Source organism: Pezoporus occidentalis, unplaced genomic scaffold (assembly GCF_034315485.1).
Source record: "Pezoporus occidentalis ecotype Australia unplaced genomic scaffold, CSIRO_AGI_Poc_V1 ctg168, whole genome shotgun sequence".
Lineage (NCBI taxonomy): Eukaryota > Metazoa > Chordata > Aves > Psittaciformes > Psittacidae > Pezoporus > Pezoporus occidentalis.
In genome coordinates, this window is record NW_026913510.1 from 933,663 (window position 1) to 959,370 (window position 25,708).

At 41.5% G+C, this 25,708-nt stretch overlaps 1 protein-coding gene and 2 long non-coding RNA genes across 6 annotated transcripts in view; 1 reads left to right on the forward strand and 2 right to left on the reverse strand.

Moving 5' to 3' along the window:
* LOC134161009 (uncharacterized) overlaps positions 1-25,708 on the forward strand; it is a 379,533-nt gene that overhangs the window by 146,300 nt on the left and 207,525 nt on the right. The window lies entirely within an intron of this gene.
* CTBP1 (C-terminal binding protein 1) overlaps positions 1-25,708 on the reverse strand; it is a 249,659-nt gene that overhangs the window by 139,833 nt on the left and 84,118 nt on the right. Inside the window, exon 1 of one of the 4 annotated variants that reach the window (XM_062613504.1) lies at positions 17,387-17,508. The exons of 2 other annotated variants lie outside the window; for them this stretch is intronic. In XM_062613504.1, the coding sequence (XP_062469488.1) occupies positions 17,387-17,393 (7 nt within the window). In that variant the 5' untranslated portion in view covers positions 17,394-17,508. Of the gene's footprint in view, positions 1-17,386; positions 17,509-25,708 lie in introns of those variants that run through there. One more of the 4 variants, XM_062613503.1, reaches the window with a different exon arrangement.
* LOC134161010 (uncharacterized) lies at positions 823-17,369 on the reverse strand. Its single transcript, XR_009963786.1, has 2 exons — positions 16,971-17,369; positions 823-2,596 (listed from the first exon to the last, which is right to left on the reverse strand). It is a non-coding gene; the product is annotated as an uncharacterized LOC134161010 (long non-coding RNA).

Genomic DNA, 25,708 nt, shown 5'->3' on the forward strand with positions numbered 1-25,708 from the left:
TCAACGCAGGCACGACTCAGGCCTTTTTTCCCCACTGCATGGAAAAGATGTAATTACAGTTGCTCACCAACATTTTCTGTCTACTAAAAATACACTGCACCGTTTAGCAGCTTGCTCTATTTGCCTTCAAGCTTTCTGGCTTTTATAGACAGCATTATTCCAAAGTATGTAATCTTTTTTCCCCTTCACAAAAAGTCCCACACCAATGTCTCTTTGTTACAATACCACAACTCATTATTATTAGTCAACAGCATAAATGTCCACCAAGTGACAAATGCACTTCTGGGATGGTTTTTTTTGCTGAAAAACCATTTGCTTTAGAGTGATTTCCTACTCCCAGCCTATTTCATCTGCAAGCTGAAACGCAGAGTGACCTCTCCATATGGCACTTTCAACATATGGGAAAAAAATGCAGATGCACAAATGTTTTGTATAAAGCAGGGAGAAACTGCAAAGCTCCAATTCATCTCCTTTGTCCTCATACCATAATTTAGAAAAATCAAAATGTTCCAAAGTTTGTCTTTGATAATAAAGCCGTTTTCAGATGTTGTTTTTCAAAGAATGGAATATATAGGTCTCCAGTATTAAGCAAGAAGGTCTTTTGTGCCTATCAGACAATCAAACGTGCCCCTGTATGGGCATGCACACTCTTGTTCTCAGAACAGACCTGCTGATGACTGAGCTGCTGCCTTTAAAGAAATGAGGTTTTTTCCTTCAAAATCCTTCCAGAAGTTGGGGGTAAACAATAATCCCAAAGTATTTCAAATTATGAGAGGAAAGATCTCAAGTTACTTAATCATAATATATCACGAGTAAAGCCACAGAATCATCTTTTTATTTTCCATGAGAAGGACAAAGGTGCAATAACACTGTTAGACCCATATGGAGAATCAGCAGGATGAAGAATGTCCTAAAATCTGGAAAACAGACTTGATCGCAAGAAAACAACCCAAGCCCTCAGACTCTTCTACCTGATCCTCTGCATTCAACAGCAAGAGATTTATGCAGCCAGCTACTCTGCAATATGTTAGTACCCGCAAGCAGATTTACAGATCTAAACGCATGAATGTATTATGTTCCTGGAGGCAAGGAAAAATCATCTTCCCAAGGTGCCATGCTCCTCCTCCATATCAGGGAAAGGCCACCCCATACACTGCCCTTCTTCTGCAAGGACATCACCCACACCCGCAAACAACCCATCTCCAGCAAGGGACGCGGTTCAGTGGTCTCCACACAGCCCTGAAAGGTCCCAGCTGGATGAAGTAAATCTCTATGAGCCTCTACTGCAGCAACCAGGACATGCTGCTCCAGATTTCCAAGGTTGAGTTGAATGAGTCATAAGGATGTAAAAAGCTCCTGTTCAGGCGTTTCCAACAAGATAAAAGCTTTTCTTGCAGTATGTTCTCGAGCTGAAAAAGAACCAAAAAGGCACTGGTGGCAACACAAGCAGGTGATGCTGGGGGTACGTAATCCAAGCACAGAGTCCGTTGGAAGCCAGGAGGCTCCACTTGCTTAGAAGATAGGGTGCCAGGTCTCAGAATGAACTGATGGGGCTTCAGGAGCATCAAAAGCCAGAGCACTATCCCCTAACCACAATGCAGTACAGTTGTTCACAGTAACCTTGATCCACCAGGAAAAGAAGAATAAAAGCAAATACAAGTTAAACTTCGCAGAAAGCTGATGCAAACAACTAAGTAGAGTGTGCTTTCATCCTCTATGACAGCAATGTCACTATAGGGTTTATAGCTCACTTTTTGGGAAGCAGTTCCTCTGCAGCAGCATCCTCAAACTGCACCTGGGTGTATTATCTCCTTCTCCTTATTTTCAGATGTTAAACTTGATTTCAGCCCTCAGCAGAAATGCAGAGATTGTTGGCCTTGTAAGAAGAAGGGGTATCCCACATATGCCTCGTTGATGATATGTGACCACCAGCCAGAGGAAACGAAGCACTTGAGGGTAATAAAAATGGGAGGCACATGTGGGCCAGAAGAAACATTCCTTGCTAATAAGCTCAGGATCTTTGACATATAAAAATTATGCCCCATTTTCTAATGTCCCTGATCAGGGTACTTTACTGGTTGTTTCCCTATGATGCTGCTCAGCAGGTTGATCCACCCTTCCCCCAGCTGCTCCCACAAATACATACTGTCCCATAGTAAATTCAGTAAGTCTAGATGTGCTGCACTTCACCATCTGCTCTATTTCCACTTTAATCCCGCTCCCACCTGGTTGGCACAGCCCAAAGTCTTGTGGCAGAAGATGGGCACAGCAACCCGTGGCTCAGCTAGGAGCTTCCCGTTGAGAGCCTGCCAACATTTCCTTGAATCCACCCTTCCTGCTGCACTCTCCCATACCCACAGCAACTGTGAAATCACTATTATTTATGCCCTTTTGCTTGACCCACTTATCTCCAAATAGCAGTATCTGGGATGGGCTAAAAACAGGGAAAAAAAAGAAAAAGAAGAGGGAAGCTGCACATTTTGCTTCCTGGATAATTCCTCTTAGAAAAGTCAACTCTGTTCTGATTTTCTCCACTATTTTTTCCTCTTTCCTTCCTTCTTCAACTTCTCTTCTGCATCTTCCTTTTTCTTTCTCTCTGCAAGAAGAGGAATCAGGTTAGGAAAAAGGAACGATGGAGAACGCTGATCTAAATTGCTTCACATCTTCAAAATTGTGGAGAGAAAATGATGGGGCGTGGGAAGGGAATGAAGCCCTGTGGGTTTTCTTTTCCAGAGATGACTTTCTTTTTCCTTCTGGCTCATGACTGAAGGAGATACAGAGTAAGAACTGCTGGAGATTCTGGCAAATATTGAAAAAGGAGCAACATGCAACTACATCTGGAGAATAAGAAGCAAATGCTGAGAAAAATAAACCCTATAGACTATGGTCTCCTCTGAGAGGGAAGAGGTTTTATTCAGTCTGAATCAAATCTGCTTATTTTTCACATACATTCAAGCATGGATTTCATATAAAGTTCACAAATACCTATAGCTAATACAGCTGTGCATACCAGTTTACATACATCAGAAAACATCCTTTTATTGTAAAAGGGAAGATGCGCGGTGCTGTTTCCTGAAGGATGGCAAGAAACCAGCAGGAAATAAAAGCACAACTCGAATATTGTAACTAACAACGTTAAAATGTTCTTGTCTAAAAATCCTAAGGCTCCACGATTACACTGATTTTTGCAAGGACAATAATGAGGGACAAACTGACCCTGCATTCGGCACTGCTATCCTGGCACAAGGTTAACTTCTGCTTCAGAAGAAGAAACCTTCTTAACACAGGGTACCCAAACATGTCCGTGAGCTGAAACACAGGGTTTGTCCCTGTAGCACACAAACAACTTTCCAGGTACCCAAGCAGAAGGCACCGTGCTAGAGCTGCCAACAAAGATGTTCATTTCTCTCTATAATGGCCAGCAGGTCCTTCCTCATCACCCTTGCACACAGCAACACGGGAATGAGAACTGTTAACTTACCAACGCTGAACACAAGTACAGAAAGTGATTTTTTATTTAAACATAAGCTGTGTCTGGGGCAGCCTTTTGTGATTTTGTTTCCTCATTGGTGACATTCAGGAAGGAAGGACACGCTCGGAACCTCAGCCACAGTTTGTTTGCAGGGGTAATACCGTTCATGCAATAAATCCAGCAAAAGCACCTATTATTTGCCTTCGCCAACCAAATGCATCGGTGAAAACATTTCCTGTTTGTTTTTAACTCATGGAAATTAGAGGCATCTTTTACTGAGATAAAAGTTTTTCAGAGGAACAAGGCTTGCACTTAGTGACATTTTCAGAGAGAAATAATATAAAATAACTATTTCTGCCTCCTGTCAGGCTTGTTGGAGTATTTTAAAACAGCTTGCTAAAATAAATCCCCTTTTTTTCCCTGCACAGATTTGCCATCAGGGAACCAAATCCTATCCTTATAAGGTTACAACAAAACAAAGTTCTGAAAAGAAGTACAAAACCAAGTGCATTTTCTAACTAGAGAAACGGGTACAAAGCTACAAGAAAGTTTAAAATCAGCTTCTTCAGAATGAGCTATAATCAGATGCTTAAAGAAAATCATCTTCCCGATGGTCACCCTCTTATCCTTCACCCCAAATCACTCTCTCCATCGAGGTTCTTAACCTATTACAGCTACAAAGCTAAAGCCAAGATTTTATACCTACAGGCAGTATTCAGGCTTTACTCACTCAAATATTTTTATGCACACAGACATGGTTACTTTTACCATTAAAGAATGCAAACTGCTGTGGCAAGGCAGAAATTACTTATTTGGGCTACACGCACCGCTACTGAATTGGTATTAAACCCACAATATACACAAAAAGAAAGGCAAAAAATCTTAGTGTTAAACATTGGAGAAAGATCTTAAGAACAATGGACTCTAAACCAGTTTACAAGAATCTAAAATGATGTCTGCGCTAAGCTAACACAGAAATCAAACTATTTGCAAAGAAAATCAATATCAGGATTAATGTTCCAGTTCTCTCCAAAGCAGGACAAAATGCAGCGAAAGAAAAAAGCAGCTTGATAAGCCAAGGAATTCTTTTCTATTTCATCAATTATTTTGCTGTAGACCTTAATCTATTTAAGCAGCTGCGTTAGAAGCAACGTGCTCCAAAGCCGAGCTGAACCTTACCCAAGGTGAACACCAAACACAGGCCACTTCCTTTGGGTTCTTTTCATGAAAGGGAAGTATCACCAAAACACCAAGTGCTGTTGTGACAGCTCATATAAGCACGCTACATTTCTGATGTCTGCACTATCTGTGTAAGCAAACTTTAAAGGATACCGAGAGAAGTTATCTGCATCCTCTATTTTATTCTCCGACACAAGTTGAATTGTATAAAAGATTGAACTGTACAAAAGCAGCGGCACACCAATGAGCACTTCATTAATTAAAAGCCAGAAAAGGAAGTTTGCTAAACGAAGCAAATGTTCTTATCACTCCTATCTATATTCATTAAAACTGACAGGAAACCAAATATCACCATCTGTCTACTTGCAATAAAGACACTAAAAACAGCTCCGGGGTAGAAGAATAATATAAAGTATAAAGCTGCAGTTTTTCAAGTTTGTTTTAAATGGACAAGGGAGAACTGATGTCGGACGGGGGAGAGTAAAGGATGACAAGGAGCTGCCGCATGAGACGCGAAAAGAAATTACACGTTTTAGACTATAAACTGAAGCTCATTTGAAATCTCACAAACCAAAGCTTGCGCCGTGTTTCTCATTCAGATCAACGGGTCTGCAAAAAGCCAAGAACTGCAACGGCGGCTCATTTGCCTATTTAGAAATAACTGCTACCAAAAACAGTCGGGAAATTATAGTACACTTCAGACACTGCAAAGTTTTAATGCTCAAGCCAGTCCCAGGAATCACTTCTGCAGCTTTACTATGCACCGATGCCTTTATATTTACAAGAGACTGTTTGCCTTAATATTCCTATATTTGGATCTCACTTGCAAGGCAGCCACTCGGTATCAACATGGAATAAGATGTGATGGAAGAAAGAGGATCGCAGAGGTACTAACTTAGCCCTGAAAAAACACCGGCAGTTGCAGAGGTCACCCGAAGGTCACTTATTTAAGGTAGTTTCCAGCAGTTGTACAATTCCCACCACGTAGTAATCACCCTTTTTAGCACTGCAGGAGAGAGGAAAGAAAAAACAAAGAGCTGGTAATAAGATATTTAATGACAGAAATGAAAATAAACCACTGCCCGCGCTCCCAACAGCACAGCTCCGTCTTGTTAATTCTGCACCATTCCCCAGCTGCATTTTGCATAGCAATGAAAAGCGCTTCCAGTTCCTCTCAATGCTGCATAAAATATTAGCTCCATGGTCACAGCTTTTAAGACTAAATAAGGTTAATTTAAGGCTGAGACAAACAGAAAAAGAACGTTCATTGTTAAAACTGCCACTTGGCACCCAGCCCCTCTGTCCTGCCCAGGTACCAGGGCAGGTTCCTGAGATACACACAGGAAGCATAAATGGGGTGAAGAGAGGAGGAGCAATGGAGTTAGAAACTAAATCGAAGGCTTATTGATTTTTACTATTATGTTCCTCCAGAATGGTACTTTCTTTTCTTCATAGTTTAATTTTCCGTCCTAAGAACAATAATTCATACATGTAAAAAGGCTCTCATTAATATTCTATGAGAATGCTTTTTTAGACTCAATACAGTTAGAACACAGCAATTATTCTGTTAATACTTTAACAATACTAACAGGCCCATTAACAATGCAGTACAAGAGGCACTTAAGACAGAGAAGTGTGGGATTATTTCTGTTTACTAAAGAAACCACAACAAAATTACAGAAGGCAATAAAGTCTGAGTGTAAAAAGTTACTGCAAACTGATGTGCAAATGTGCTGTCAGATTCCTCTCTGATTCCAAGGAATCTTCTTTTGAAAGTCAAGTCAATCTATGAGGGTATCCCTGGAATCCATCCCTGGCAGTGTTCAAGGCCTGGCTGGATGGGGCTTGGAGCAACCTGCTCTAGTGGAAGGTGTCCCTGCCCATGGCAGGGGGCTGGAACCAGGTAAGCGTTAAGATCCCTTCCAACCCAAACCATTCTATGGCCCTATATGATATAGGAAAAGTAAATTTTTTCATGTGAAGGTTGAAATTCAAGGGTTAATTCTCTTTTATGTTAAATACATACTGCAGAGGCACAGCGCATACATTACCTTCCCATGCCAATGAAACCATTGGGAGGTTTAGAAAGGATTTTGGATCAGAAGAGAAAATACAAAACCATCCATTAAAAAAATCCCTCTGTGTGGTTTAAGAACGCATCCTGACTGAAGCTGGGGACTGTTCGTTTATTCTAAGGGAGTTGTATGACTTCTTTAAAAGCCCAGAAGAAACACTGTGTCAATGAGGGGAGAGAAAGACAAAACACTGACACCTTAGTTTTATAAACCTTTCAATACAAAGCTACATAGTAACAGCAAGAAGTACACGCCAGATTATTGCACTTTATTTTATATACACCCCGCTAGAGCTGCTGTTTTCCACAGTGGAAACTGCGGAAGTTGCATTTCAATTTATTTACCATCATTTTGTTTACTAATAGTGTACAAAGACTCAGGTTCTTGAGGAGCATAGATAACCAGTGGAAAAGCTAAACTGCTTCGACAGAGGGAGAGAGCACAGCTCATTCCTGCACTCCTCCTGTCCACTGCTGCCACAGTAACAATGGGACGTAAATCAAAGCACCTTCCACAGTATGTGCTTGACACAACCAGCCCCACATCCCAGGCTCCTTGGATTTGAGAATGCCAGGCTGGGAAAAGCCTTGTGAGGAACTCAAAGGATCAATTTCCTATAATCCTCTTAAAAAGGTAAACGAAGCTCCATCCTGAAACGCATGGCGTTTCTTAGTCATTCTAGTTCCTATATTGTGAGGCTGTTTCTGAATTGTTCTCCCTTAACTGCATGAAACTTTGTTCTAATATTATAAATACACTATACTACCGACAGTATTAATTTAGAATATCATAGAATCCCAGACTGGTTTAGGTTGGAAGGGACCTTAAAGCTCATCCAGTTCCAGCCCCCTGCCATAGGCATGGACACCTTCCACTAGAACACATTGCTCCAAGCCCCATCCAACCTGGTCTTATTTATTTAAATACATATATATCAAAATACCAACTTAGTAATGCCCAGTCTGTATTTTTTCATCTTGTACCCATCTTGTCTGCAAGCTGAAAAATTTCCTTTACTTGGTCTTCAACTACAGATGAAACCATCCTTTCTATAGGGTCACCATAAGCACCCCTTTTTTTCTGGTTGTACCAAACTCCATTGCTCATAGGATTTACTGTGTTTAAATTCAAGATGGTTTTTACCCTTTTGTACTCAAATGCAACATCTTCTCTTCATCCTGATATATATAATAAAACTCAAATTTTTCAAGTTTGATACTAACTTGCAGTAAGGCTGCAAGTATGACTTTGGTGAGCAGATCGCTGTGCCACCTCCTCAGCAGTATTATTCTTGAATTCACTGTACAGTCAATAACAGTTTTCCACACACCTTTGTAAAAGCTCCCTAAAAAATCTACTTTTAAGTGAATGCTAAAGCAACAATATCCTAGTCACAACGCCTTCATGTCTGTTATTTAAAGTACAGTACCATTACAGCTGTATGCCAATAATGTAAAAGCTCATCATGTTTTTGCTCTATAGCATTAAAAACATGACCCAAGAACAAGTCCATCCTAGATGTACCTTTTAAGCCACACAAAGACAAAATAATTTATTACTATTTACATTGCTTTCAGTATTTTGGAGTTGCTATTTAGATGGCCTTAGCAATAATGATTGCAGCAAGCTGGAGCAGGTTTGCCATAAAACAGAACCCAGGGTAGCACTAAAAATAAAACCTGGGTGTCTTGGAGCCTGGGAAAAGTACAGCAATGATACAAGGGATTCAGTGCTAACTGTACAAGATATTTCCTACACAGACAATCTTATTCATTAAGTTGAATAGGTAGGTATTTATAGTCAGAGAATAATCCAGAGCTTCTACAGGTTTCTTTGACGCTCCCATCACTCCTGCTCCCCTTTGCCATGTGTTTCTCCTCTCACACTTTAGTCATCTGCCCTCCACCAACTTAGGTGGCCTTGAACCAGGCTGAGACCAACTATTGCTCCATGTCCTGGTCATGTCCTACTCTTCCCCATGCCTAAATGATGAAACACAGGTGAAGGCTGAAAACCCATCAGAGCAAGGTCTCTCAGCAAGCTCCAATGCAGGAGGCCCTCACCTCTTGGGTAACAAACCAAGATTTTCTGCCATTTCTTTATACTATGCAGTGATTATAGCCCTCATTTCCTCCCCTTTCCCAGTCTATCCCATTATTTCTCTCACATACTATCACTTTTCATAGGGATTTTTTCTCTTTTATCCTCCTGTCGCTCTCAATGCTGAGCCTGTTATGTACTGCACATACATCACTTTAGCATTATGATCAGGAAGCAAATTCTGAAAATCCTGGTACTACCACAGAACTGGTAAACTAAGAAATCCCACTTTAGTTTTTACCACTTTATCACTGTTCTTATCTCCTTCCCCGGATACCTGCTGCTGATAGCCATCAGAGACTGGATACTGAATTAAACATGCTTGATCTGAATTGGTGCAGCTGTTCTTACAGATTTATTGCTAAAACAAATGCTTCTGCCAGACCTAAGAAAAACAACGAGAACTAAAGTTACAGACTCTTGCATTTTAACTACAAGCAGCTTTGTTATATGGAAGTCCCCCACTTCATCATCTACATTCATGAGACTACTGTTCAAAAAGAGTTAATTCTGGTGACGACAAGCACATATGTAAAGTATTCAGGTATTTTCTTTGATAGTGATAGGAAACATTGAGCATAAGAAATATAGCACAAAATGCTTTTCACCTGCTGAGAAATATAGGTTAAAATGCTTTGAACATGAGTTTATTCTTATTAGCATCATCCTTACTAGCATAAGGAACAAAAACGATTTGTCAGGAAACAGGCACCATTTAAGATATTTCATGCTGTTTTCCAACATTATTTTCCAAGAGACACCAAGAATAGTCAGGTTTTGTGGTTTAGGTAGGGGAGAAGGTGGTTGATGTTTTGGGAAAAGCTACCAAAGCTTGCTTTGCTTGCCTGCTCCTGATCCTCAGCTACGGCAAGAAGTAATTTCTGGAAGAGCTAACAGGAGAAACTATCATTATTTGATCCACTAAATCTATAGAATCATAGTATGGTTTGGGTTGGAAAGGACCTTAAGATCATCCAGTTCCAACTCCCTGCCATGGGCAGGGACACCTCACACTCGATCATGTCACCCAATGCTCTGTCCAACCTGGCCTTGAACACTGCCAGGGATGGAGCAGTTACCACTTCTCTTGCCAACCTGTTCAAATGCCTCACCACCCTCACAGTAAAGAACTTCTTCCTTATAGGTAACCTGAATCCAGAAATTAAAAACTTTAAAAAAAGTTAAAAAATAATAATAATCATAGTCATATGTATAAATATATTTCCAGGAAATAGGAGAAGGTTTCCTCAATGGCAAAGTCCCAAGTCCCATTGGGCAGACCCTTCCAACCATTCACCCAGCCTTCAGTTCCAGGCCCAACTCTAACTCTGCTCCCTCGCCACCAGCCCTATCTTGCCCAATGCAGAGCAGGAGGACACTCCAGAAGGCAGGGATCCGAAGGCTCCACCGGCTGCTTGCGGGCAGGGCACTGACACACATGACAGTGCTCCCAGGAGCCAGCGTCCACAGTTGGTTTTCATTAAGGAATGCACATGCTTTTCACTCCACTCAGAACTATTTGGGGGCTCAAGCATACGAACAGCAACACAATAATCACATTTCCTTCTCTGCAACGTGAAATAAACACAGCCTCCAAGAGCGACTCTTTGGATTTATGTCCTTTCGAAAGAATTTAGTAATTGGAAGGGAAAAAAATTAAACCCCGAGCAAAGTGCACGGGTTCAAAATGTGCAGTAAATACTCTTGAAAGCAATGTTCTCATCTGGGAGTACTGCAACAGATGTTTATCATGAGCTACTGCAACAGTTAATCTAACTCCGAGCCACATTAACTCTTTGCCATTGGTAACGAGCCTTTTTTCCACGGGCAGCCTACAGAAAACAAGGAGATGTGCCAGAACTGCTGACAACAAGCAGTTAACTGAACGAAGGAGTGGGGAGCAAGCCATAAAGCCCAACTAAATAAACCCAAAAGGCTCGATGAACAGGTGTATGTGTGGGTGAGAGGGGGGGAAACAGAGAACAACATTTAAACAAAGCCTCCACTGACATTCTGGCCACTGAAGTGGGTACAAAATGAGCCAAACGCCATTTCTGCAGCAAATAATGGATTTTTGCTGTATTTTATTTTTAATAAATAATACTTAATACTATTAAATTAATATTTTCTATCCCCATCAATAGATGGATTATTGATCTTGGTTTCTTAAGTGCAGTACCGATATATATCACAGCAACAACTCAGAGGTTCTATTTAAAGGTATCCTGAGTAAGAATGGAAATGGGAAGGTACAAACCTACAGTTATAATGTGGATCACTCAAACAGCAATTCAACAGTTCAGAAACATTACAGCAGTTTGAAATATTAACAACCTAACTCAGGTATCCATACACCAAATGGTGGTAAAGTACTAGACTGTTTTTCTCTCGTTTAGTTTTAACAGTGATTTAATGATGTGGTTTTAGTTCTTACATAACTAGTTAAGAGTACCTGCATATGCAATTTGGTATTTACTCCTTAAAGATAAAAACGCAAATCACAATTTAAAGCATCATTATTTGGAGCTGAAATTATTTAAAGCCATTTCCTAACATGTGCAAATTAGATCCCTGTTTGCAACCTTTCCTGAAGGCAAACGAAGGGTTAGTAAATCTCTGGCCAGAGACATTCCTGTCCTCCTAATTTCACAAGCATTCAATTCTGGGAAATCCTTGAGCATATACGGGTCCCATGGAAAGATCAAGCAGTCCATTCCCTTTCACCACCCAAGAGGGATCAAACAGAAGAGGTAAGTACACCACATTTGCAACGTGCTTCCCTGAGCATCCCCTAGAGCTCCTACATCCCAGGGACCACACAGCACTGGGCTCCACATAAAACTGCTCAGAAGGAGGGCTGGTTTGCACATTTACACACAATTTCCACCCAAGGAACATACCTTGCCCTTCGTATTCCTAGCTGTGGTAACAAAAGAATAAGTCACAAATTCCAGGAACTTTGGTCTAAACTTCCCTACTGACTGAAAACAATTTCAGCTTCTTGGTGGTTGTTTGGGCTTTTTTTTCCCCAAACAGAGAGAAAAACAAAAGCCAATCTGTCAAATGTAAAGACAATCTAAAAATATTTGTTTATCTAATTGCTAGGCAGAACAATACATGAATAAAAAGCTGCAGAAGTCCTTTCGACTCCGCACTGTTCCTGCTGGTAACGCAGAACAAGTTTCTTTCTTGGTATTACTCCAAATCAACAAAAGCAATGGCAAATAATACCAGTCCTTTCCTACTTGATGAAAAGATGCTATTTATTCAAGAAAAATCTTTGTAAGTATTCCTCCAACATGATCCCAAAGCCACGTGCTTGCAGTACCTCTACCCTGCCCTCTCCTTCCTGTATTAAGGCCCTGTAAGAGCCACCCATTCCTCTGACTGAAATCCAGTCTTTTGCAGCTTGTTTTGTTTTCTTGCCTCAGATATGAAACACTGCAAGTGCTGAGAAGAAGGTTTTGTTTTCTAAATTTTTAGTATTCCAGAGAAATATACTGACATTACATCCTGCAAGTCTTGCCAAGAACGTCTTTTGTGTTCACAGCTTCAGTGTTGATGATATATTTTGAACATTAACAGTACAAAGTATGATTTAAATCAAAGCCTAAATCATACACGTAAAAGTAACTTAAACTGGTGAACTGGAAACCTTCATTTAAATAACTGCGGTTTGCAAATACAGTTCTCCTCCAGAACTATTTGTGTTCAATGGTTGTTAGTTGTCACTGAGCAGGTAAATAAACTACGTGCATCTATTTAAGCGATTATGAAGTCTAATATACCCTAGATCTTTTATTTTTTCCATTTTATTAAGTAGACAATTTACTAGGCAATTATTTTTTAAATCATGATTCTTAAGTGCTTTAGAAATATTTAGTAAGTCTTGAAGCACCTTTTATGATGATGGTTATTCCTATTTTATAGGATAACCCAAAGAGATAATTACCTAGTTTGGACTCCTTCCTTCATCAGATTAAACTAGCACCGAGATAATACAATTGATCTCCACTATAACAACTACCTGTTGCACATAATTTTTCACTCTGACTTAGCAACCATAACAATTTGCAAAAACCAGTAAGAGAACAATTAGCAGTAAAGCCTCAGGAGGCAGCAGCAGAGGCTGGACTAAATATCTGTGCGAGAACACGGAGGTTTTGCTGCATGGTTTCCCCTCGGTATAACACTTGAGGTTATTTTTACTTCATCTTCTAAAATTCAGATGTGAAGGTAACACACGGCACAGTCTGCTGCTATTCTTCACGACAACACAGCTTGCTTGCATGAACAGCCTCAATTATTTTGCCATGAATAATGATGGCAAAAATAGCAGCCCAAGTGAACCGTCACACCAGGCTTCCCAAGTCGTACAACCTCTAGTCTGAGTACTCGTATCGTGCCTCAAAATCTGCAGGATGTTGTGCCAACAGCACTTACTGTGAACGTCTCAGAGCAATTTCCATGTACTGAATATTGCATATCCTGACATGCCAGCTAGGTTGAAACCTTACACATTACACAGCTTCTGCTCTGAGGGACAGTGCTAGACCTGAAATGTTTACTAGTCAAGAGCAGTGATATATGAAAAGTGGGAGAGGTGGTACACAATTGTTTTTAAGGTTTTTCACTGCCTCTTACCATTGTGCCCATTCTTCACTGGGACAAAACACTACCTGTGCTCCAAGGTAGCCCATGACGGGAAACTGCATCTTTCCTAAAGCACCTCCAGATCTTTCCCACAAGCTACCCCTTACTGAGGAGGAACACTGGTATCTTTCAAGCTACTTTGTCCTCCTGTAAGCTCGCCTTTGCTGTGATGCTTACAAAAATTTTACCAGTTGAACATTAATGATGATGCTTGAGCTTTGCCAGGAGAGGTGTGAGGCAGAACACCAAGTGCTGGAGGAAAATAAAGCAGTAACAGACACAGTGGACCATGACGAGACAAATTGGGTAGGTGTAACCATATAAAACGCCAGTTTTTCCCTTCTGTCTCCATCAAGGCGTTGACCATTTATAGGCCCATAGAGGAGGAGGGGTCTCCAGGAGACAGCCCATCACTGATGACAAGCTGCAGTGGTGTGTGCCAGACCCCAAATCCCACCCCACTGGCATGCCACATGTGCTACCCTTTTTGCTTATGCCCTAGCTCAGAAATTAGGGGGACAAGCAGGAACCACAGGGAGTGAAAAGGGGATGAACCAGTTACAGGCCAAAGGATCTTGCAGCGCCTAAGTAAGTCTGCCTCCTAGAATGAAACCGAAAGAAGGTTTTAAGACTTAAAACCATCTGCATTTCCTGCACAAGCTTCCCCAAATGTACATCAAGTAAGTAACTTCTCTGTCCTGGTTGTCCAAATACCACACAGGCTCAGTCCGTCCTGCCTTGCCATGCTGCTTTAGACACAACAGTGCTGGTTTGCGAAGCGAGCAGGCTCCAATGGGAATGCCAGCCCCAAAAGGCAGATGTTGTGTAAATTCATATTTCATAAACACAGTTAATTGTGACAAGAGGGCTATAAAAACCCTTGTACCGCTTAAATTATTTCTCCACTTAGAGCAACTCTACCACCAGAAAACGTTACACATTGCACTTTATACTGAACTGGCAGCGCTCACTGATAACATTACAGCTCTATTAAATAACAGATATAGGAATCGCAGATCTTTAGAAAAGTACAAATTAATTTCTCTGCCATCATTCAACGTAACCATCTGAAAACAAACACGCCATGCAATTGTCATTAGAACTTTTCCAATCTAATGCTGCATGTGTTTAAAGATGAAAATGATACTTTCAAAATAAACATTACTGCTATCAGGGAAAAGTGCTACTGCAAGTCATACTGCCATCAGACAGAAACTACAGCCTTAAGAGTCAATAAACCCTCACACTTTACTAAGGAAACATTTTTTCTCCATCCAACAAATTCATGATAATGGACTAGAACAAAAATCATCAAGAAAACAACAAAATGATACCTGCTAAAACTCTGATCCTTTGAGTTAGACACATAGGTGAGTAAGAGACTGCTTTCTAACAGATCTACGATTTATGCATTTACTGATGCTGATCCTTCAGTAACCTGTGCGCAGATTCACTGTATCCACATGACTCTGCTTGCGTATACTGGAGTCTAAATTGTCATCTAGCTCACACACTTAGGAAAAGAAACTAATCACAAAAAATCCTGAGTTTTACTTTTTCTAGCCTGATTTTACTATATTTATTTTTTAATGCTTGGTTATTTAGAAAAATACTTATTAAGGCTGTTATTTCTTTATATATGGAAATACTGTCTTTTACAACATACATCTCCTTTAGGTAACTATGGGCACTTACTAATAACATTTACCAATTTAAGTGCAAGAGTATGAAACACCAAGGGTTTTTTTCTCCAGCTCCATGGAACCACTGGGTCCGGCGGTACCAGAGAAGCGAGCCGGTGCTGTGCCAAAGGGAAAGAAAAGATTCCATCTGCTCGCTCTCACCTGCCTGGGTGAGACACAAGCAGGAGGCGTGGAGGGGTAATCCAGCCCTGCAGTACTCACGTCATCTTTCATACTTCTGTTACCACCACAAGCAGGCAACGCCTGCCAGCCTGGCTGCAGCTTGTGTACACGCTCTTAGAAATCAGTTTGCTATTTAGGCTAAAGAGCTCTCGGTCGATATCAACTAAGCACAGACATTATTTTGCCTGCTTTCTCAAGATACTCTGAAGAAGTTTATATGCAACATGGAAATTACAATAAAAGGAACACATGGATGGTTTTAAACAGTAATTACTGAACGGGACCTGGCTTCATTTTAAAAGCACATAGAGCTTGTATAAATAATATTCATTTTATAATAAAAAAACACCTTTATGTCTAGTTGTCTGTATTTCTCATATACACAAGCCTCCACGACCATTTGAATGTAATACATTGTTAAATTCAATTTAAACTCCCTAGACATCTATAATTTTAGAGGATCTAAGTGATTTGGGTAGATGATCATACACCTGCAGGTTTCTCCTAGGAGCTGACAAATCACTGGTGGTGCAACAGGTACCATTCCCATTCACCTTGGGTTTCACAACAGGGATCACGCTGGCATGGTCCCTGTGGGCACTCAGGCTGCTTTTGCCCCCATGGGTGAGAGATGAGGACATATAAACCCACAGCAGCAGAGATCCTCTGCTTCCCGAACCAGGGCTGCTCATAGTAGGTAAAGCTAGACTGAAATTCTTCCATCATTCCCCAGACAAACCTCTACTGCTTCCTAGGGCTTCGGGGTAGCAACAAAAATACCCAGTTTTTAGGCCTAGCAACAGACCTGGACCCACAGGCATCCCTTCTCTGAAAGACACAGCAAGGGGTTAACAGCATCGCACTAACAGCACCACTGACTTCCCCCGAGATTTCTAATACAGTACCTTAAAGGTTCAGTGACAATTTTATTCCATAGGAACATTCAATAGGCACTGATTTTTAACCTGCTCAAATCACATATTTGTATCTAAAATGACACTTCTATCACAGAAATTATTGTGATATGGTGATAACATGCTAGTTTGAAACACAACAGTTCCAAGCACTACCTCCATCCAGCTGGGGATGCTATACAGTGTATTGAATTTTCTAGATGGCACAAGAAGAGTGGAACCCACTCGTAACTGCAGTGTTCCTCTGAGAAAATGCCACAGAGAAAGTTGTGAAATCAGATTTTTCTGTCTTAAAACGAACCTCAATCCGAAATAACTTTTGCCATGAAATCTACTAGAAACTGAGAACTTAGGAAGGGGAATGGGGTTTTGGTATGAGGTGAAACACACAGAAGAAATAATACAGTTGACTGACAGAGAAAGGATGAAATTAGATATGTTACAAAATAATGTGGACCCAAATTTGCCCCTGAACTGTGCCAAGGAATTCCAAAGCAGGATAAAAATGAAGCATGCTTAACTTCACATTTATGATTTTAAGTTGAAACCAAACCGAACGTGTTCAGAGAGCAACCACAACGGCATCAATCTCCTATTACTTACAAGGGGAAACAGAAACTTAATATTTAGCAGAGCCCCAGGAATAACTCACGGGGAGAACCCAGCGTTTCCAGCAGGGATGCAACGACCTCCCCAGCCGATTCCCACATACTTTCCGCTATTCACGCCCGATTTTCAGACCCGAGGCTCCCGCAGCGCGGCCTCTGCCTTCGCGAAGTTCTCCGAACCGGTGCTGCCGGCGCGGTTACCGATAAAACCGCCGACTCCATCCTCACCGCACCCCGCATTTTAAGCCCGTCCCGGCAGCGCTACCGGGGCAAACTCCTAGGGAACGGCGCGTCTGGCGCAGCAGCGCAGGGACACATGCACACAAACACCTCCGGCACCAAGGCTCCGGGGCTGCGCTGCCCGCAGGACGTGGCGTTCCCCGGCACCGGCCGCACCGCGGGGGCGCAGCCGGAGAGAGAGGGGCGATAAAACCACGTACACCGTTAAATAACCACTAAACCCAAGCGATAAACCAAGAGACGCGGCCGCAGGACGGGGCACGGCCGCCGCTGCACCCACCTTGCATCCCCGCGCCGGCGCCCACCGGAACCCGCCAGCCACCGCCGCCGCCGCCGCCGCCGCTGAAAATACGGGGCAGGCGGGCGCGGCCAATCGGGGCGGAGAGGAGCCCGCCCGCAGCCAATCGCGGAAGGGAGCCGCCTGCCCGCAGCCAATAGCGGCTGCCCGCCGCCAGCCCTCCGCCAACCACAGCGCGGCTCATTACCCGGCCGCCGGCGGGGCGGCGCGGAGGTGGGGAACGTGCTGCGGGAGCGGCGAAGGGATGGGGCCGGGCTTCGCCTCCGCAAACCCCGGGTTCACCTTTTCCACCTTTTTTTCCCTTTTACTGTTTCACTCAATTTTTTCCTTATTTTTTTCTCCTTTTTTATCCCCTTCCCCCCCCCCCCTTCTGTTTTGTGGAGAGCCTTTTCCCTGATACATTTCAAGTACCCCCAATGTACATTATACACACCAAAAACTCCAGCAGCACCTGAAGTGCTCCTTAACTTGTTCTGTCAAGTGTCAAAGAATAACCTCACGCTGACCACTGCCAAGCCCAGGAAAATATGAGTTGAAAACTCCTCCGACCAGGTGAAACCTGAGGCTCCAAGAGTGTTTGTTCAGCCACTGGGATTTAATAACACCATACACAAAGTGTGTGACCAGAACAAGCTGTCAGGCTGCAGAACCCAGCCTTTAACAATACCAAACCGAAACCAGCAGGTGTTTGAGCCATACCACTGCAGCACGCAAAGGTGCATGAGCACTGCAAAACTCTTAGCAAGGTAAAGCTTCTTAAGTACAACCATTCTGGAAATTAGTATCTGCTTTACTAAACATACATATAAATTATTGCATGTGTAGTCTTATTTAAAAAAAAAATAATAATTTTTATTTTTAAAAAACTGAGATTCATTAATTATTCAGCCTGGATAAGACATTGGGGAGACCATATACCAGTCTTCCAGTACCTAAAGGGGGTGACAGTAAATCTGGAAAGGGACTTCATATGGGAGCAGGAAGACAAAGGACAAGGGGAATGGCTTTAACCTGCCAGAGGGGAGACTGAGATGAGCTCTTAGGCAGAAGCTCTTCCCTGGGAGGGTGCTGAGGCACTGGCACAGGGTGCCCAGAGAAGCTGTGGCTGCCCCATCCCTGGCAGTGTTCAAGGCCAGGTTGGAGGGGGCTTGGAGCAAGCTGCTCTAGTGGAAGGTGTCCCTGCCTGTGGCAGGGGTTTAGAACTGGATGAGCTTTAAGGTTCCTTCCAACACAAACCAGTCTGTGATCCTATGATTCCACTGCCCCAAAAATAAGCTTTTCAATCAACAAAACCCATGACTGCCATATATTACAGCAGAAAAACATACACTGTAAAAGAGGGGATAAAAAAAAAACTTGGATATTTTGTTTTTTTCAGTTTCATGACCCCAATAATTCCTACTCTTTAGAGTGAACTAAAACAGTGAGAAAACCCATGCCTCCCATTTGTAATGCTGTGCTCCTGACCTCATCCCCAGCATTTAGAATCACTAAATTGTATTTGCTGAACACTCTTGCCTGAACAGGCCACGTTATTAATTCGGTCACACCGTTTGGCTAATACAGGATAATACATGACGTGAAGTGATAAACCCAATATCAACCCAAGTCTTGATGATAATTTACAGAAGAAAGCTTTTCTCTCCCAGATCAAGAAAGGCTTATTTCTAAGGTGCCCACAAGAGCCAAGAACTCTGTGGTGCTATGAAGTGCTGACAGGCAACTGATAACTGTGACAAATTATACATTCATGGCATCTGCAACAATCGATAAACCGACTCACCAAATTAATAAAATATAGATCACAAAGCATACATTTTTATTAAAGAATAATTTCATGATAACCAAGTAATGGGGATGCTTCCAAGCATAAGATTAAATTACATGCTGAGCAAATCTGGCATTTTGTGATAAACTGCGAAAATAGTCTTTGCAACAGCAACTGAGGAAGAACATTGCTGACATAGTCTATAAACATGTTTTATAAAGCATAGCTGAAAGTAACAAAAAGGAGGAAAAAAAACCCATCATTGAAGTGGTGGATAGAGAATTCACTGCCATATCCATAATAATTACTTTCTAGACTTCTCCTTGCTTTGTAATGTATTCCTTCCAGTATGCTGCTGATTTTGGTGTTAAAAGTAATAAAACCAGATTACCTACATAGGGGAATATTTACAGCAAATTAATTCCTTAACTAGTCAGACTTCAGCAATCACCGTTACTGGAGTACACAGAGATTTCTAGTACGTTTAGGATGATGGAAAATTTACTTTAAAGGAGAAGACAAGTGTCTAACCTGATAGACTGACACTGCTCATCAAAATTTTGTGTCTGCTCAATAACTTTTAAGTATGAGCTTGAACTTCGGAATACAATGAATCCCATTGGACTTGAAGGACTGAAGCTACACATGTGGTAAAGCATTTTCCTGCAAGGGTATTTTCCACTGCTGAGAAATACATCAAGGGGGGCTTTTCCAAATTCATGTACAGGTGCTGGAGAAGTCATTCTTTCCCCAGGAAGGAAAATGGAGCATCTCTTTACGGCAAAGGCTTTACTTCTGGGAAGAGAACACTTAGGCACATCCTCAGTCTCCCTTATCCTGGTTAGGTTGTTGCTATACAACTTTGAAACAGATCTGGAATGAAGAATTTAAAATACTGAGATCCTGTTTACTACAGTTTGCAATTGCAAGTTCCCGAAACTCTGTACTACTCAGTCTCTGCACTACTCAGTCTCTGCACCCTGACTACACCATACCAACAGCATAAGAAGGCTGTCCTAAAATTAGCTTTAATCCTCAACAATGCTACATTCATGGTGCTCTTGGGCAATCTTCCCATGGGTGAGGTCTTGACAGATCTTCCAAGTATTTCTTTCATAGTAAAACATCCAGCATTTCCTGGAAGCATACCTTCATACTTGCAGAGAGTCAGTGAGTATTTTAAATCCACTTTCTGAACTTCCATGGATTTCAGAGCTAAACACATGATACAAGGTATTCCCCATCCTTCTTTCTAGCTAATAAATAATAGAACCTTAATTCTGAAATGCTGTCATGGAACAAAAATCAAACAGAGCCTAAGTAATATAAAAACATGATTTGTTTATACTAGATCCATTATGAATTGAATTCCTTTTTTAAACAAATGACATTTAATAATACATTAAACACAAACAGGAATGTATTTGAAGTTATAATTCTATCAGCTCTTTCTCATGACATTCAGCTTCTCAAAGGCCATGCCCACATTTCAAGCTCATCATTTATACAACATTGTTGAGTTAATAAACAGGCACTGCTCCTTAAAAATGGCTTACTACTTCAATGAGCTGCTGTCTTCTCCTAACTATGGCAACCTAGATCAGTTAAAAAGGAGCATCTCTATTCTCTAGCATATTATTAGCAACTGAGAATATATTATGAAACGTTATTTTCTTTCAGAATGAAGTATCTGGAAATATTTGGAAAATGTACCCAAATATTCCCACTTACTTAAATCTTTTACAAATGCTCTGCACTATGATAATTTCATTTACTAAGAAAATACCCACACTGCCATGAATCTCTTCAGTCACCAGAACGTGACTACAGAGAGCAGCAAAGCATATTTTAGGGAAGCAGCAAACAGGACCAGCTTCAGGATTACACCCACCACCCTCCAGATAAGATGAGGCGAGAGCGTTTTCTCTTGCCATAAATTACCACTCCCTCTGATAGCAATTATTTAACTTTCAAAAATAGCTGCAACGTAGACAAATTATGAGCTATAATTACACAAATTTATCCTTGATATTAAGACTGCACACATGCGCGTACTTAGTCTTAAAATGTAGCTGCGTGCATAATGTTAACTATCATAATCAAAACCACCAGGACATCTTTACCATATCACCCAGAATGACAGGGTTTCTAGCCTAAATATCTGTAAGCCTGGTCAAAAATGCTCACTACTGCTGTCTATCTGCGTGGTACCAATCACTCGATCCTGGTGCGTTGTCTTAGAAACCTTCCTAGGCTAGAGTGCAAAGACCTAAGTTCAAAGGAGTCAAAAGGAGCATCAACCAGGCTTCCAGGGAAAGATATTGTATTTTTATATATATATATATATATATATATATATTTATATATCACTGAGTACAACACAGAAGCTGCATCAGGTTCAGAACTCCATATTCTGAAAATATCTGAAGGCTGGAAGTATTAGAAATACTAAACAGAGTTGGCCTGTTCTTGGCTGCCGTGGGATACAGGACACTGGCACAGGTGGCACTTCTGGTCTGATCCCATTCAAGAATCATTTTTTAAGTACTTCAAGACCAAGTTACCTCATTATTTTCTTGGAAACTACAATTACTGAATATCTTAAATCACTCAATGAAAAGCAAATTCAAATCTGACTAGTCCTGCACTACTGTTCTGACCCAAAGCAAGCACCTTCCTCTTCACCAGAGGACTTAGTAGACCATTGCTTCTCTAAGGAACCAACACGTCTGCTAAATCTCTACCATGCTGCAAAGGCCTGCCACTCAAACAGGTTGCTGCATTTCTCTTGTTCATACATCCAATTACCCAGATATTCATCCAAGACATGGGATAACACTGCAGATCTTTAACAGAAGCACTGCTTTAAGGGCATTGTCTTCACTCCCTTAGCTCTTCAGAGCCTCTAGTCCTGCCTGCATTGCTTTACATTTGGCTGTTTCCATGCCAGAACATGTTAGGTGAGAGAAGGGAGGTTGTGCAGGAGGTTTGGGGCAGGTTTGGGGAGGGCTGAAGCAACTGCTGTATTTTCAGCAGTCTGAACATTTCTTTTACTCATTTATTTGCACCTAAAGGGGCCAACAAGAAAGCTGGAGAGGACTTTTTGACAAGGGCATGTGGGGATAAGACATTGGGAAATGGCTCTGAACTGAGAAAGGGTAGATTTAGATTAGCTATTAGAAGCTCTTCCCTGTGAGGGTCCTGAGGCACTGGCACAGGGTGCCCAGAGAAGCTGTGGCTGCCCTATCCCTGGCGGTGTTCAAAGCCAGGTTGGATGGGGCTTGGAGCAACCTGCTCGAGTGGAAGGTGTCCCTGCTTGTGGCAGGGGGGTTCCAACCCAAACCATGCTCTGATTCTATGATTAAAATGTCAAATTTGCAGCATTCATTATGCAGTGAATGTTATACAACAATGAACTCGGATAGTTTTAATTTTGTTGTTGTTTAAGCTTTTCTTATTCCTTCCACTATTATAGGGCTTAAACCCCCTCGATTCCCAGATATTTACGCTCCGCACAGAAACAAAAAGATGGCAACCCAATACAGTTGTTTTTTCCACACTGGTTTTCAATGGTGATAGAATATGTTGCAACCATGGAAAGCCTCGATACTTTCCGATTTACAGCACAAGAACAAATGCTATTTTTAAGTCCAAATCTGTCATAATGATAGGGTTGGGGGTTTGGGTGGGTTTCTTTTTTTGGAAGAGTAAAGATCTTTTCTTTTTTTTTCTTCTTTTTACTTACAATAAAGATTCTGAACATTGTGCATGCACATTCACATCATTCTGCAAAGCTGTCAACACCAGAGACACGCTTCCTTCCTTGAACTATCTCCCCGTGTTGCAACCCTCATCTACATTTGAAAATATTTTGGTAAACATAGCTGATGTTTCATGGGTGTAATCTTGAGACCATAAGGAACTGAAGAAAACAGTTGATACTGTACTAAAATCTAAAGTAGGCTTTTGAGAATGTATCAGCTTCCTCAGATCAGCAACTAATAGGGTAATCATTTAGAAATGAGTATCTGTAACCCAGCTACTTCCTCCTAAATTTTCCTCCCTGGACTTTGGGGTTTTTTTGAGCTCCTTCTGAAGGACTTTTGTACATGTTATTGTGGTGACATATTTAATCCATTAGCTAAATATATTCTTCTCTTAACATTACACATTTAGCCTATATATCAAGATACTCGTATCGCAACAGTTCTCACAATGGGCTTTTACTCCAAGAGTAGATTATCTTGAGCATAGCAGCGAACATCCACACTTTTCCCAGAAAGAAAATAGCTTAACCAGAGCATTAAGAGTGCTACTGGCATTAACGCATTTCTTGGAAGCACAGATCTGAGAAGGCATTCCCTTGGGATGTTTTAGGAACTAAGCAAAATAATTCCTTTCATGAACTCCCTCATTAAGGAAATCCCTGCATCTTTTTGCCACCTCTCTCTTTGGAAAGCTATAGTGGAGTTGGGGTGCTCTGCCCATCAGGAATCCTCTTCCAGCATTCAGCCTCAGTTCATTCAGTGTTTGTTGGTACCATCTTTTCCTTCTGCAGCCACTGGCTTTCAGTTCTTTTCCTTTTGCTAAATACTGTATCTCTCCAAGGATGAATGCTCTATACTTCTCATGTCTCTCTTACATAACAGTCTCTTCACCTTACTTGTTAAAACTGTTCAGAAATGATAAACTCACACTGACAGAGCAGAAAATTCCGTTCACTTGTTTTTATGCATATTGCAGGGACTGCTAAAGCACATCCCATGATCAACCACGTGCTATTTATCTATAATGAGGATCTTGTTGCAAGTTCCTATTTTACAGAACTCTGCTATTACTCACTTAGAAGATATGACCTTCGATTATGCATTTGGAATTTGATTCCACTTCTATTAGCCCGGTTTTCAATGTCATCTCAGTTATTTCTGTACAATATCCTGATTCTCTTCTATATTTAGGATGCCTCCCAATTTTGTCATTAGCCCTGCCCCTCTACTGATGCCAGTTGATCCACATTAAGCAGTCAGGCTCCATACTCCACTGGTAACCTCTATTGCACACCACACCTTTTAGAAAAATATTATTTCATTTTGAATAACACTTGATGCCAGTGAATTTATGCTGGAAGAAAAAGATCTTCTTTAGCCACGTTTTCCAGCTGCAACCAGCCTGCCTGCTTTCTGGTTCATCTTTAGGCTAAGAGTTAAGATACATAGAATTAAAGTGTTCCGATGGTTGCTTATATGAAGACCGTATCTACTGCAACATCATTATTCATCCGATGGTCATGAGTAACATGTTCTGGCTCCAGGTCTTTAACAACACTGCATGTGTACCAAGGAATATGCCACTGTGGTTGGAGTCACGCTCACACTTTGTGGATGCTTTACTCCAATACCAAGGTCCCACTGACCTTCAAAAGGCAGGCAAAACCCAAACCTTAGCTTGTCTTTTCACTTCTGGTAGCTCCTAAGGTAGAAGCCTGTAATTCTTGGTAGCAGTAAATACTAATTTTTATGAGTCTTGAATTAATGCACAATAAGCTCCTTAGTATTCTACAAAATTCACACTTATAAGAGCTGGGGGCTGAGCTGAAGCTTTTTCAGTTTCTAGTTGTGTTCAGGGGGGTCTGGAGCAAGAGATAATGTGTGGATTTCAAAACACAATGTTGGTTTAGAGATGAAGAGTGAAGCCTCTGAGGAGGAGGTGCAAGAGGCTGTGCCACACATCACATGGCTGTCCTTGGCACGGTGGAATCTTCAAAGCCACAAAAACAATGGTTCTGCCAGAAAAATGAAATTAAGTAGGTTTAACCATTTTTAGAACCACTGCCAGTAAAAGGCATCAAACCAGAGTCTTTGCCTGTACTTGCCTCCCCATCCCTAGAACGATCAAGTGATATCATTAAATCTTAGTGTCATTAAAGCAGTTCAAGGCCACTCCGGAGGTGCTGGACCCATGCTATGCATGCGGTCACGGCATGATGAACCTTGGTCTGTCCCAAGGGGAAGATCCTTGGCTTGATCTCCAGCACGCACACATACCTATCACCGAAAGGGTGGGATTTCTGCACAGAGATGTCAGGTAGCTGCAGGACCTCTGCCGAGGCGTGTTCAACCAAATGCTGTGTTTTAATTACGCAGTTACACAGAACGCGAAGACCCAGCTCTGACGCTTTGCAGACACAACCCTCCCTTCCTGGCACGACCTACTTCAGCTGTTAAATTCTGAAGCCATGTGTGCAGGGTGAGACGGCTTTTCTTAAACCCTTCCAACAACATCAGGAACAAAGTCCTAGTTATGAACTTCTGTTAGCTGTGGGTTCATTAAATCACAGCTGTTTCCCCTTGATGTAGCGTTAGCTCAGACATCACTAAAACTGCCTCTGTGTGCATGTATACAAACACACTTTTCCCTTTGTTCTGCGAAACACTTAGCAGAAAAGTGTTTATATTAAAACTAAGTAGAATCAAATTCAATTAACAGTTAATAGTAGTCTTAAGATAACATTTCAGATCTATCATAATCCCATAATA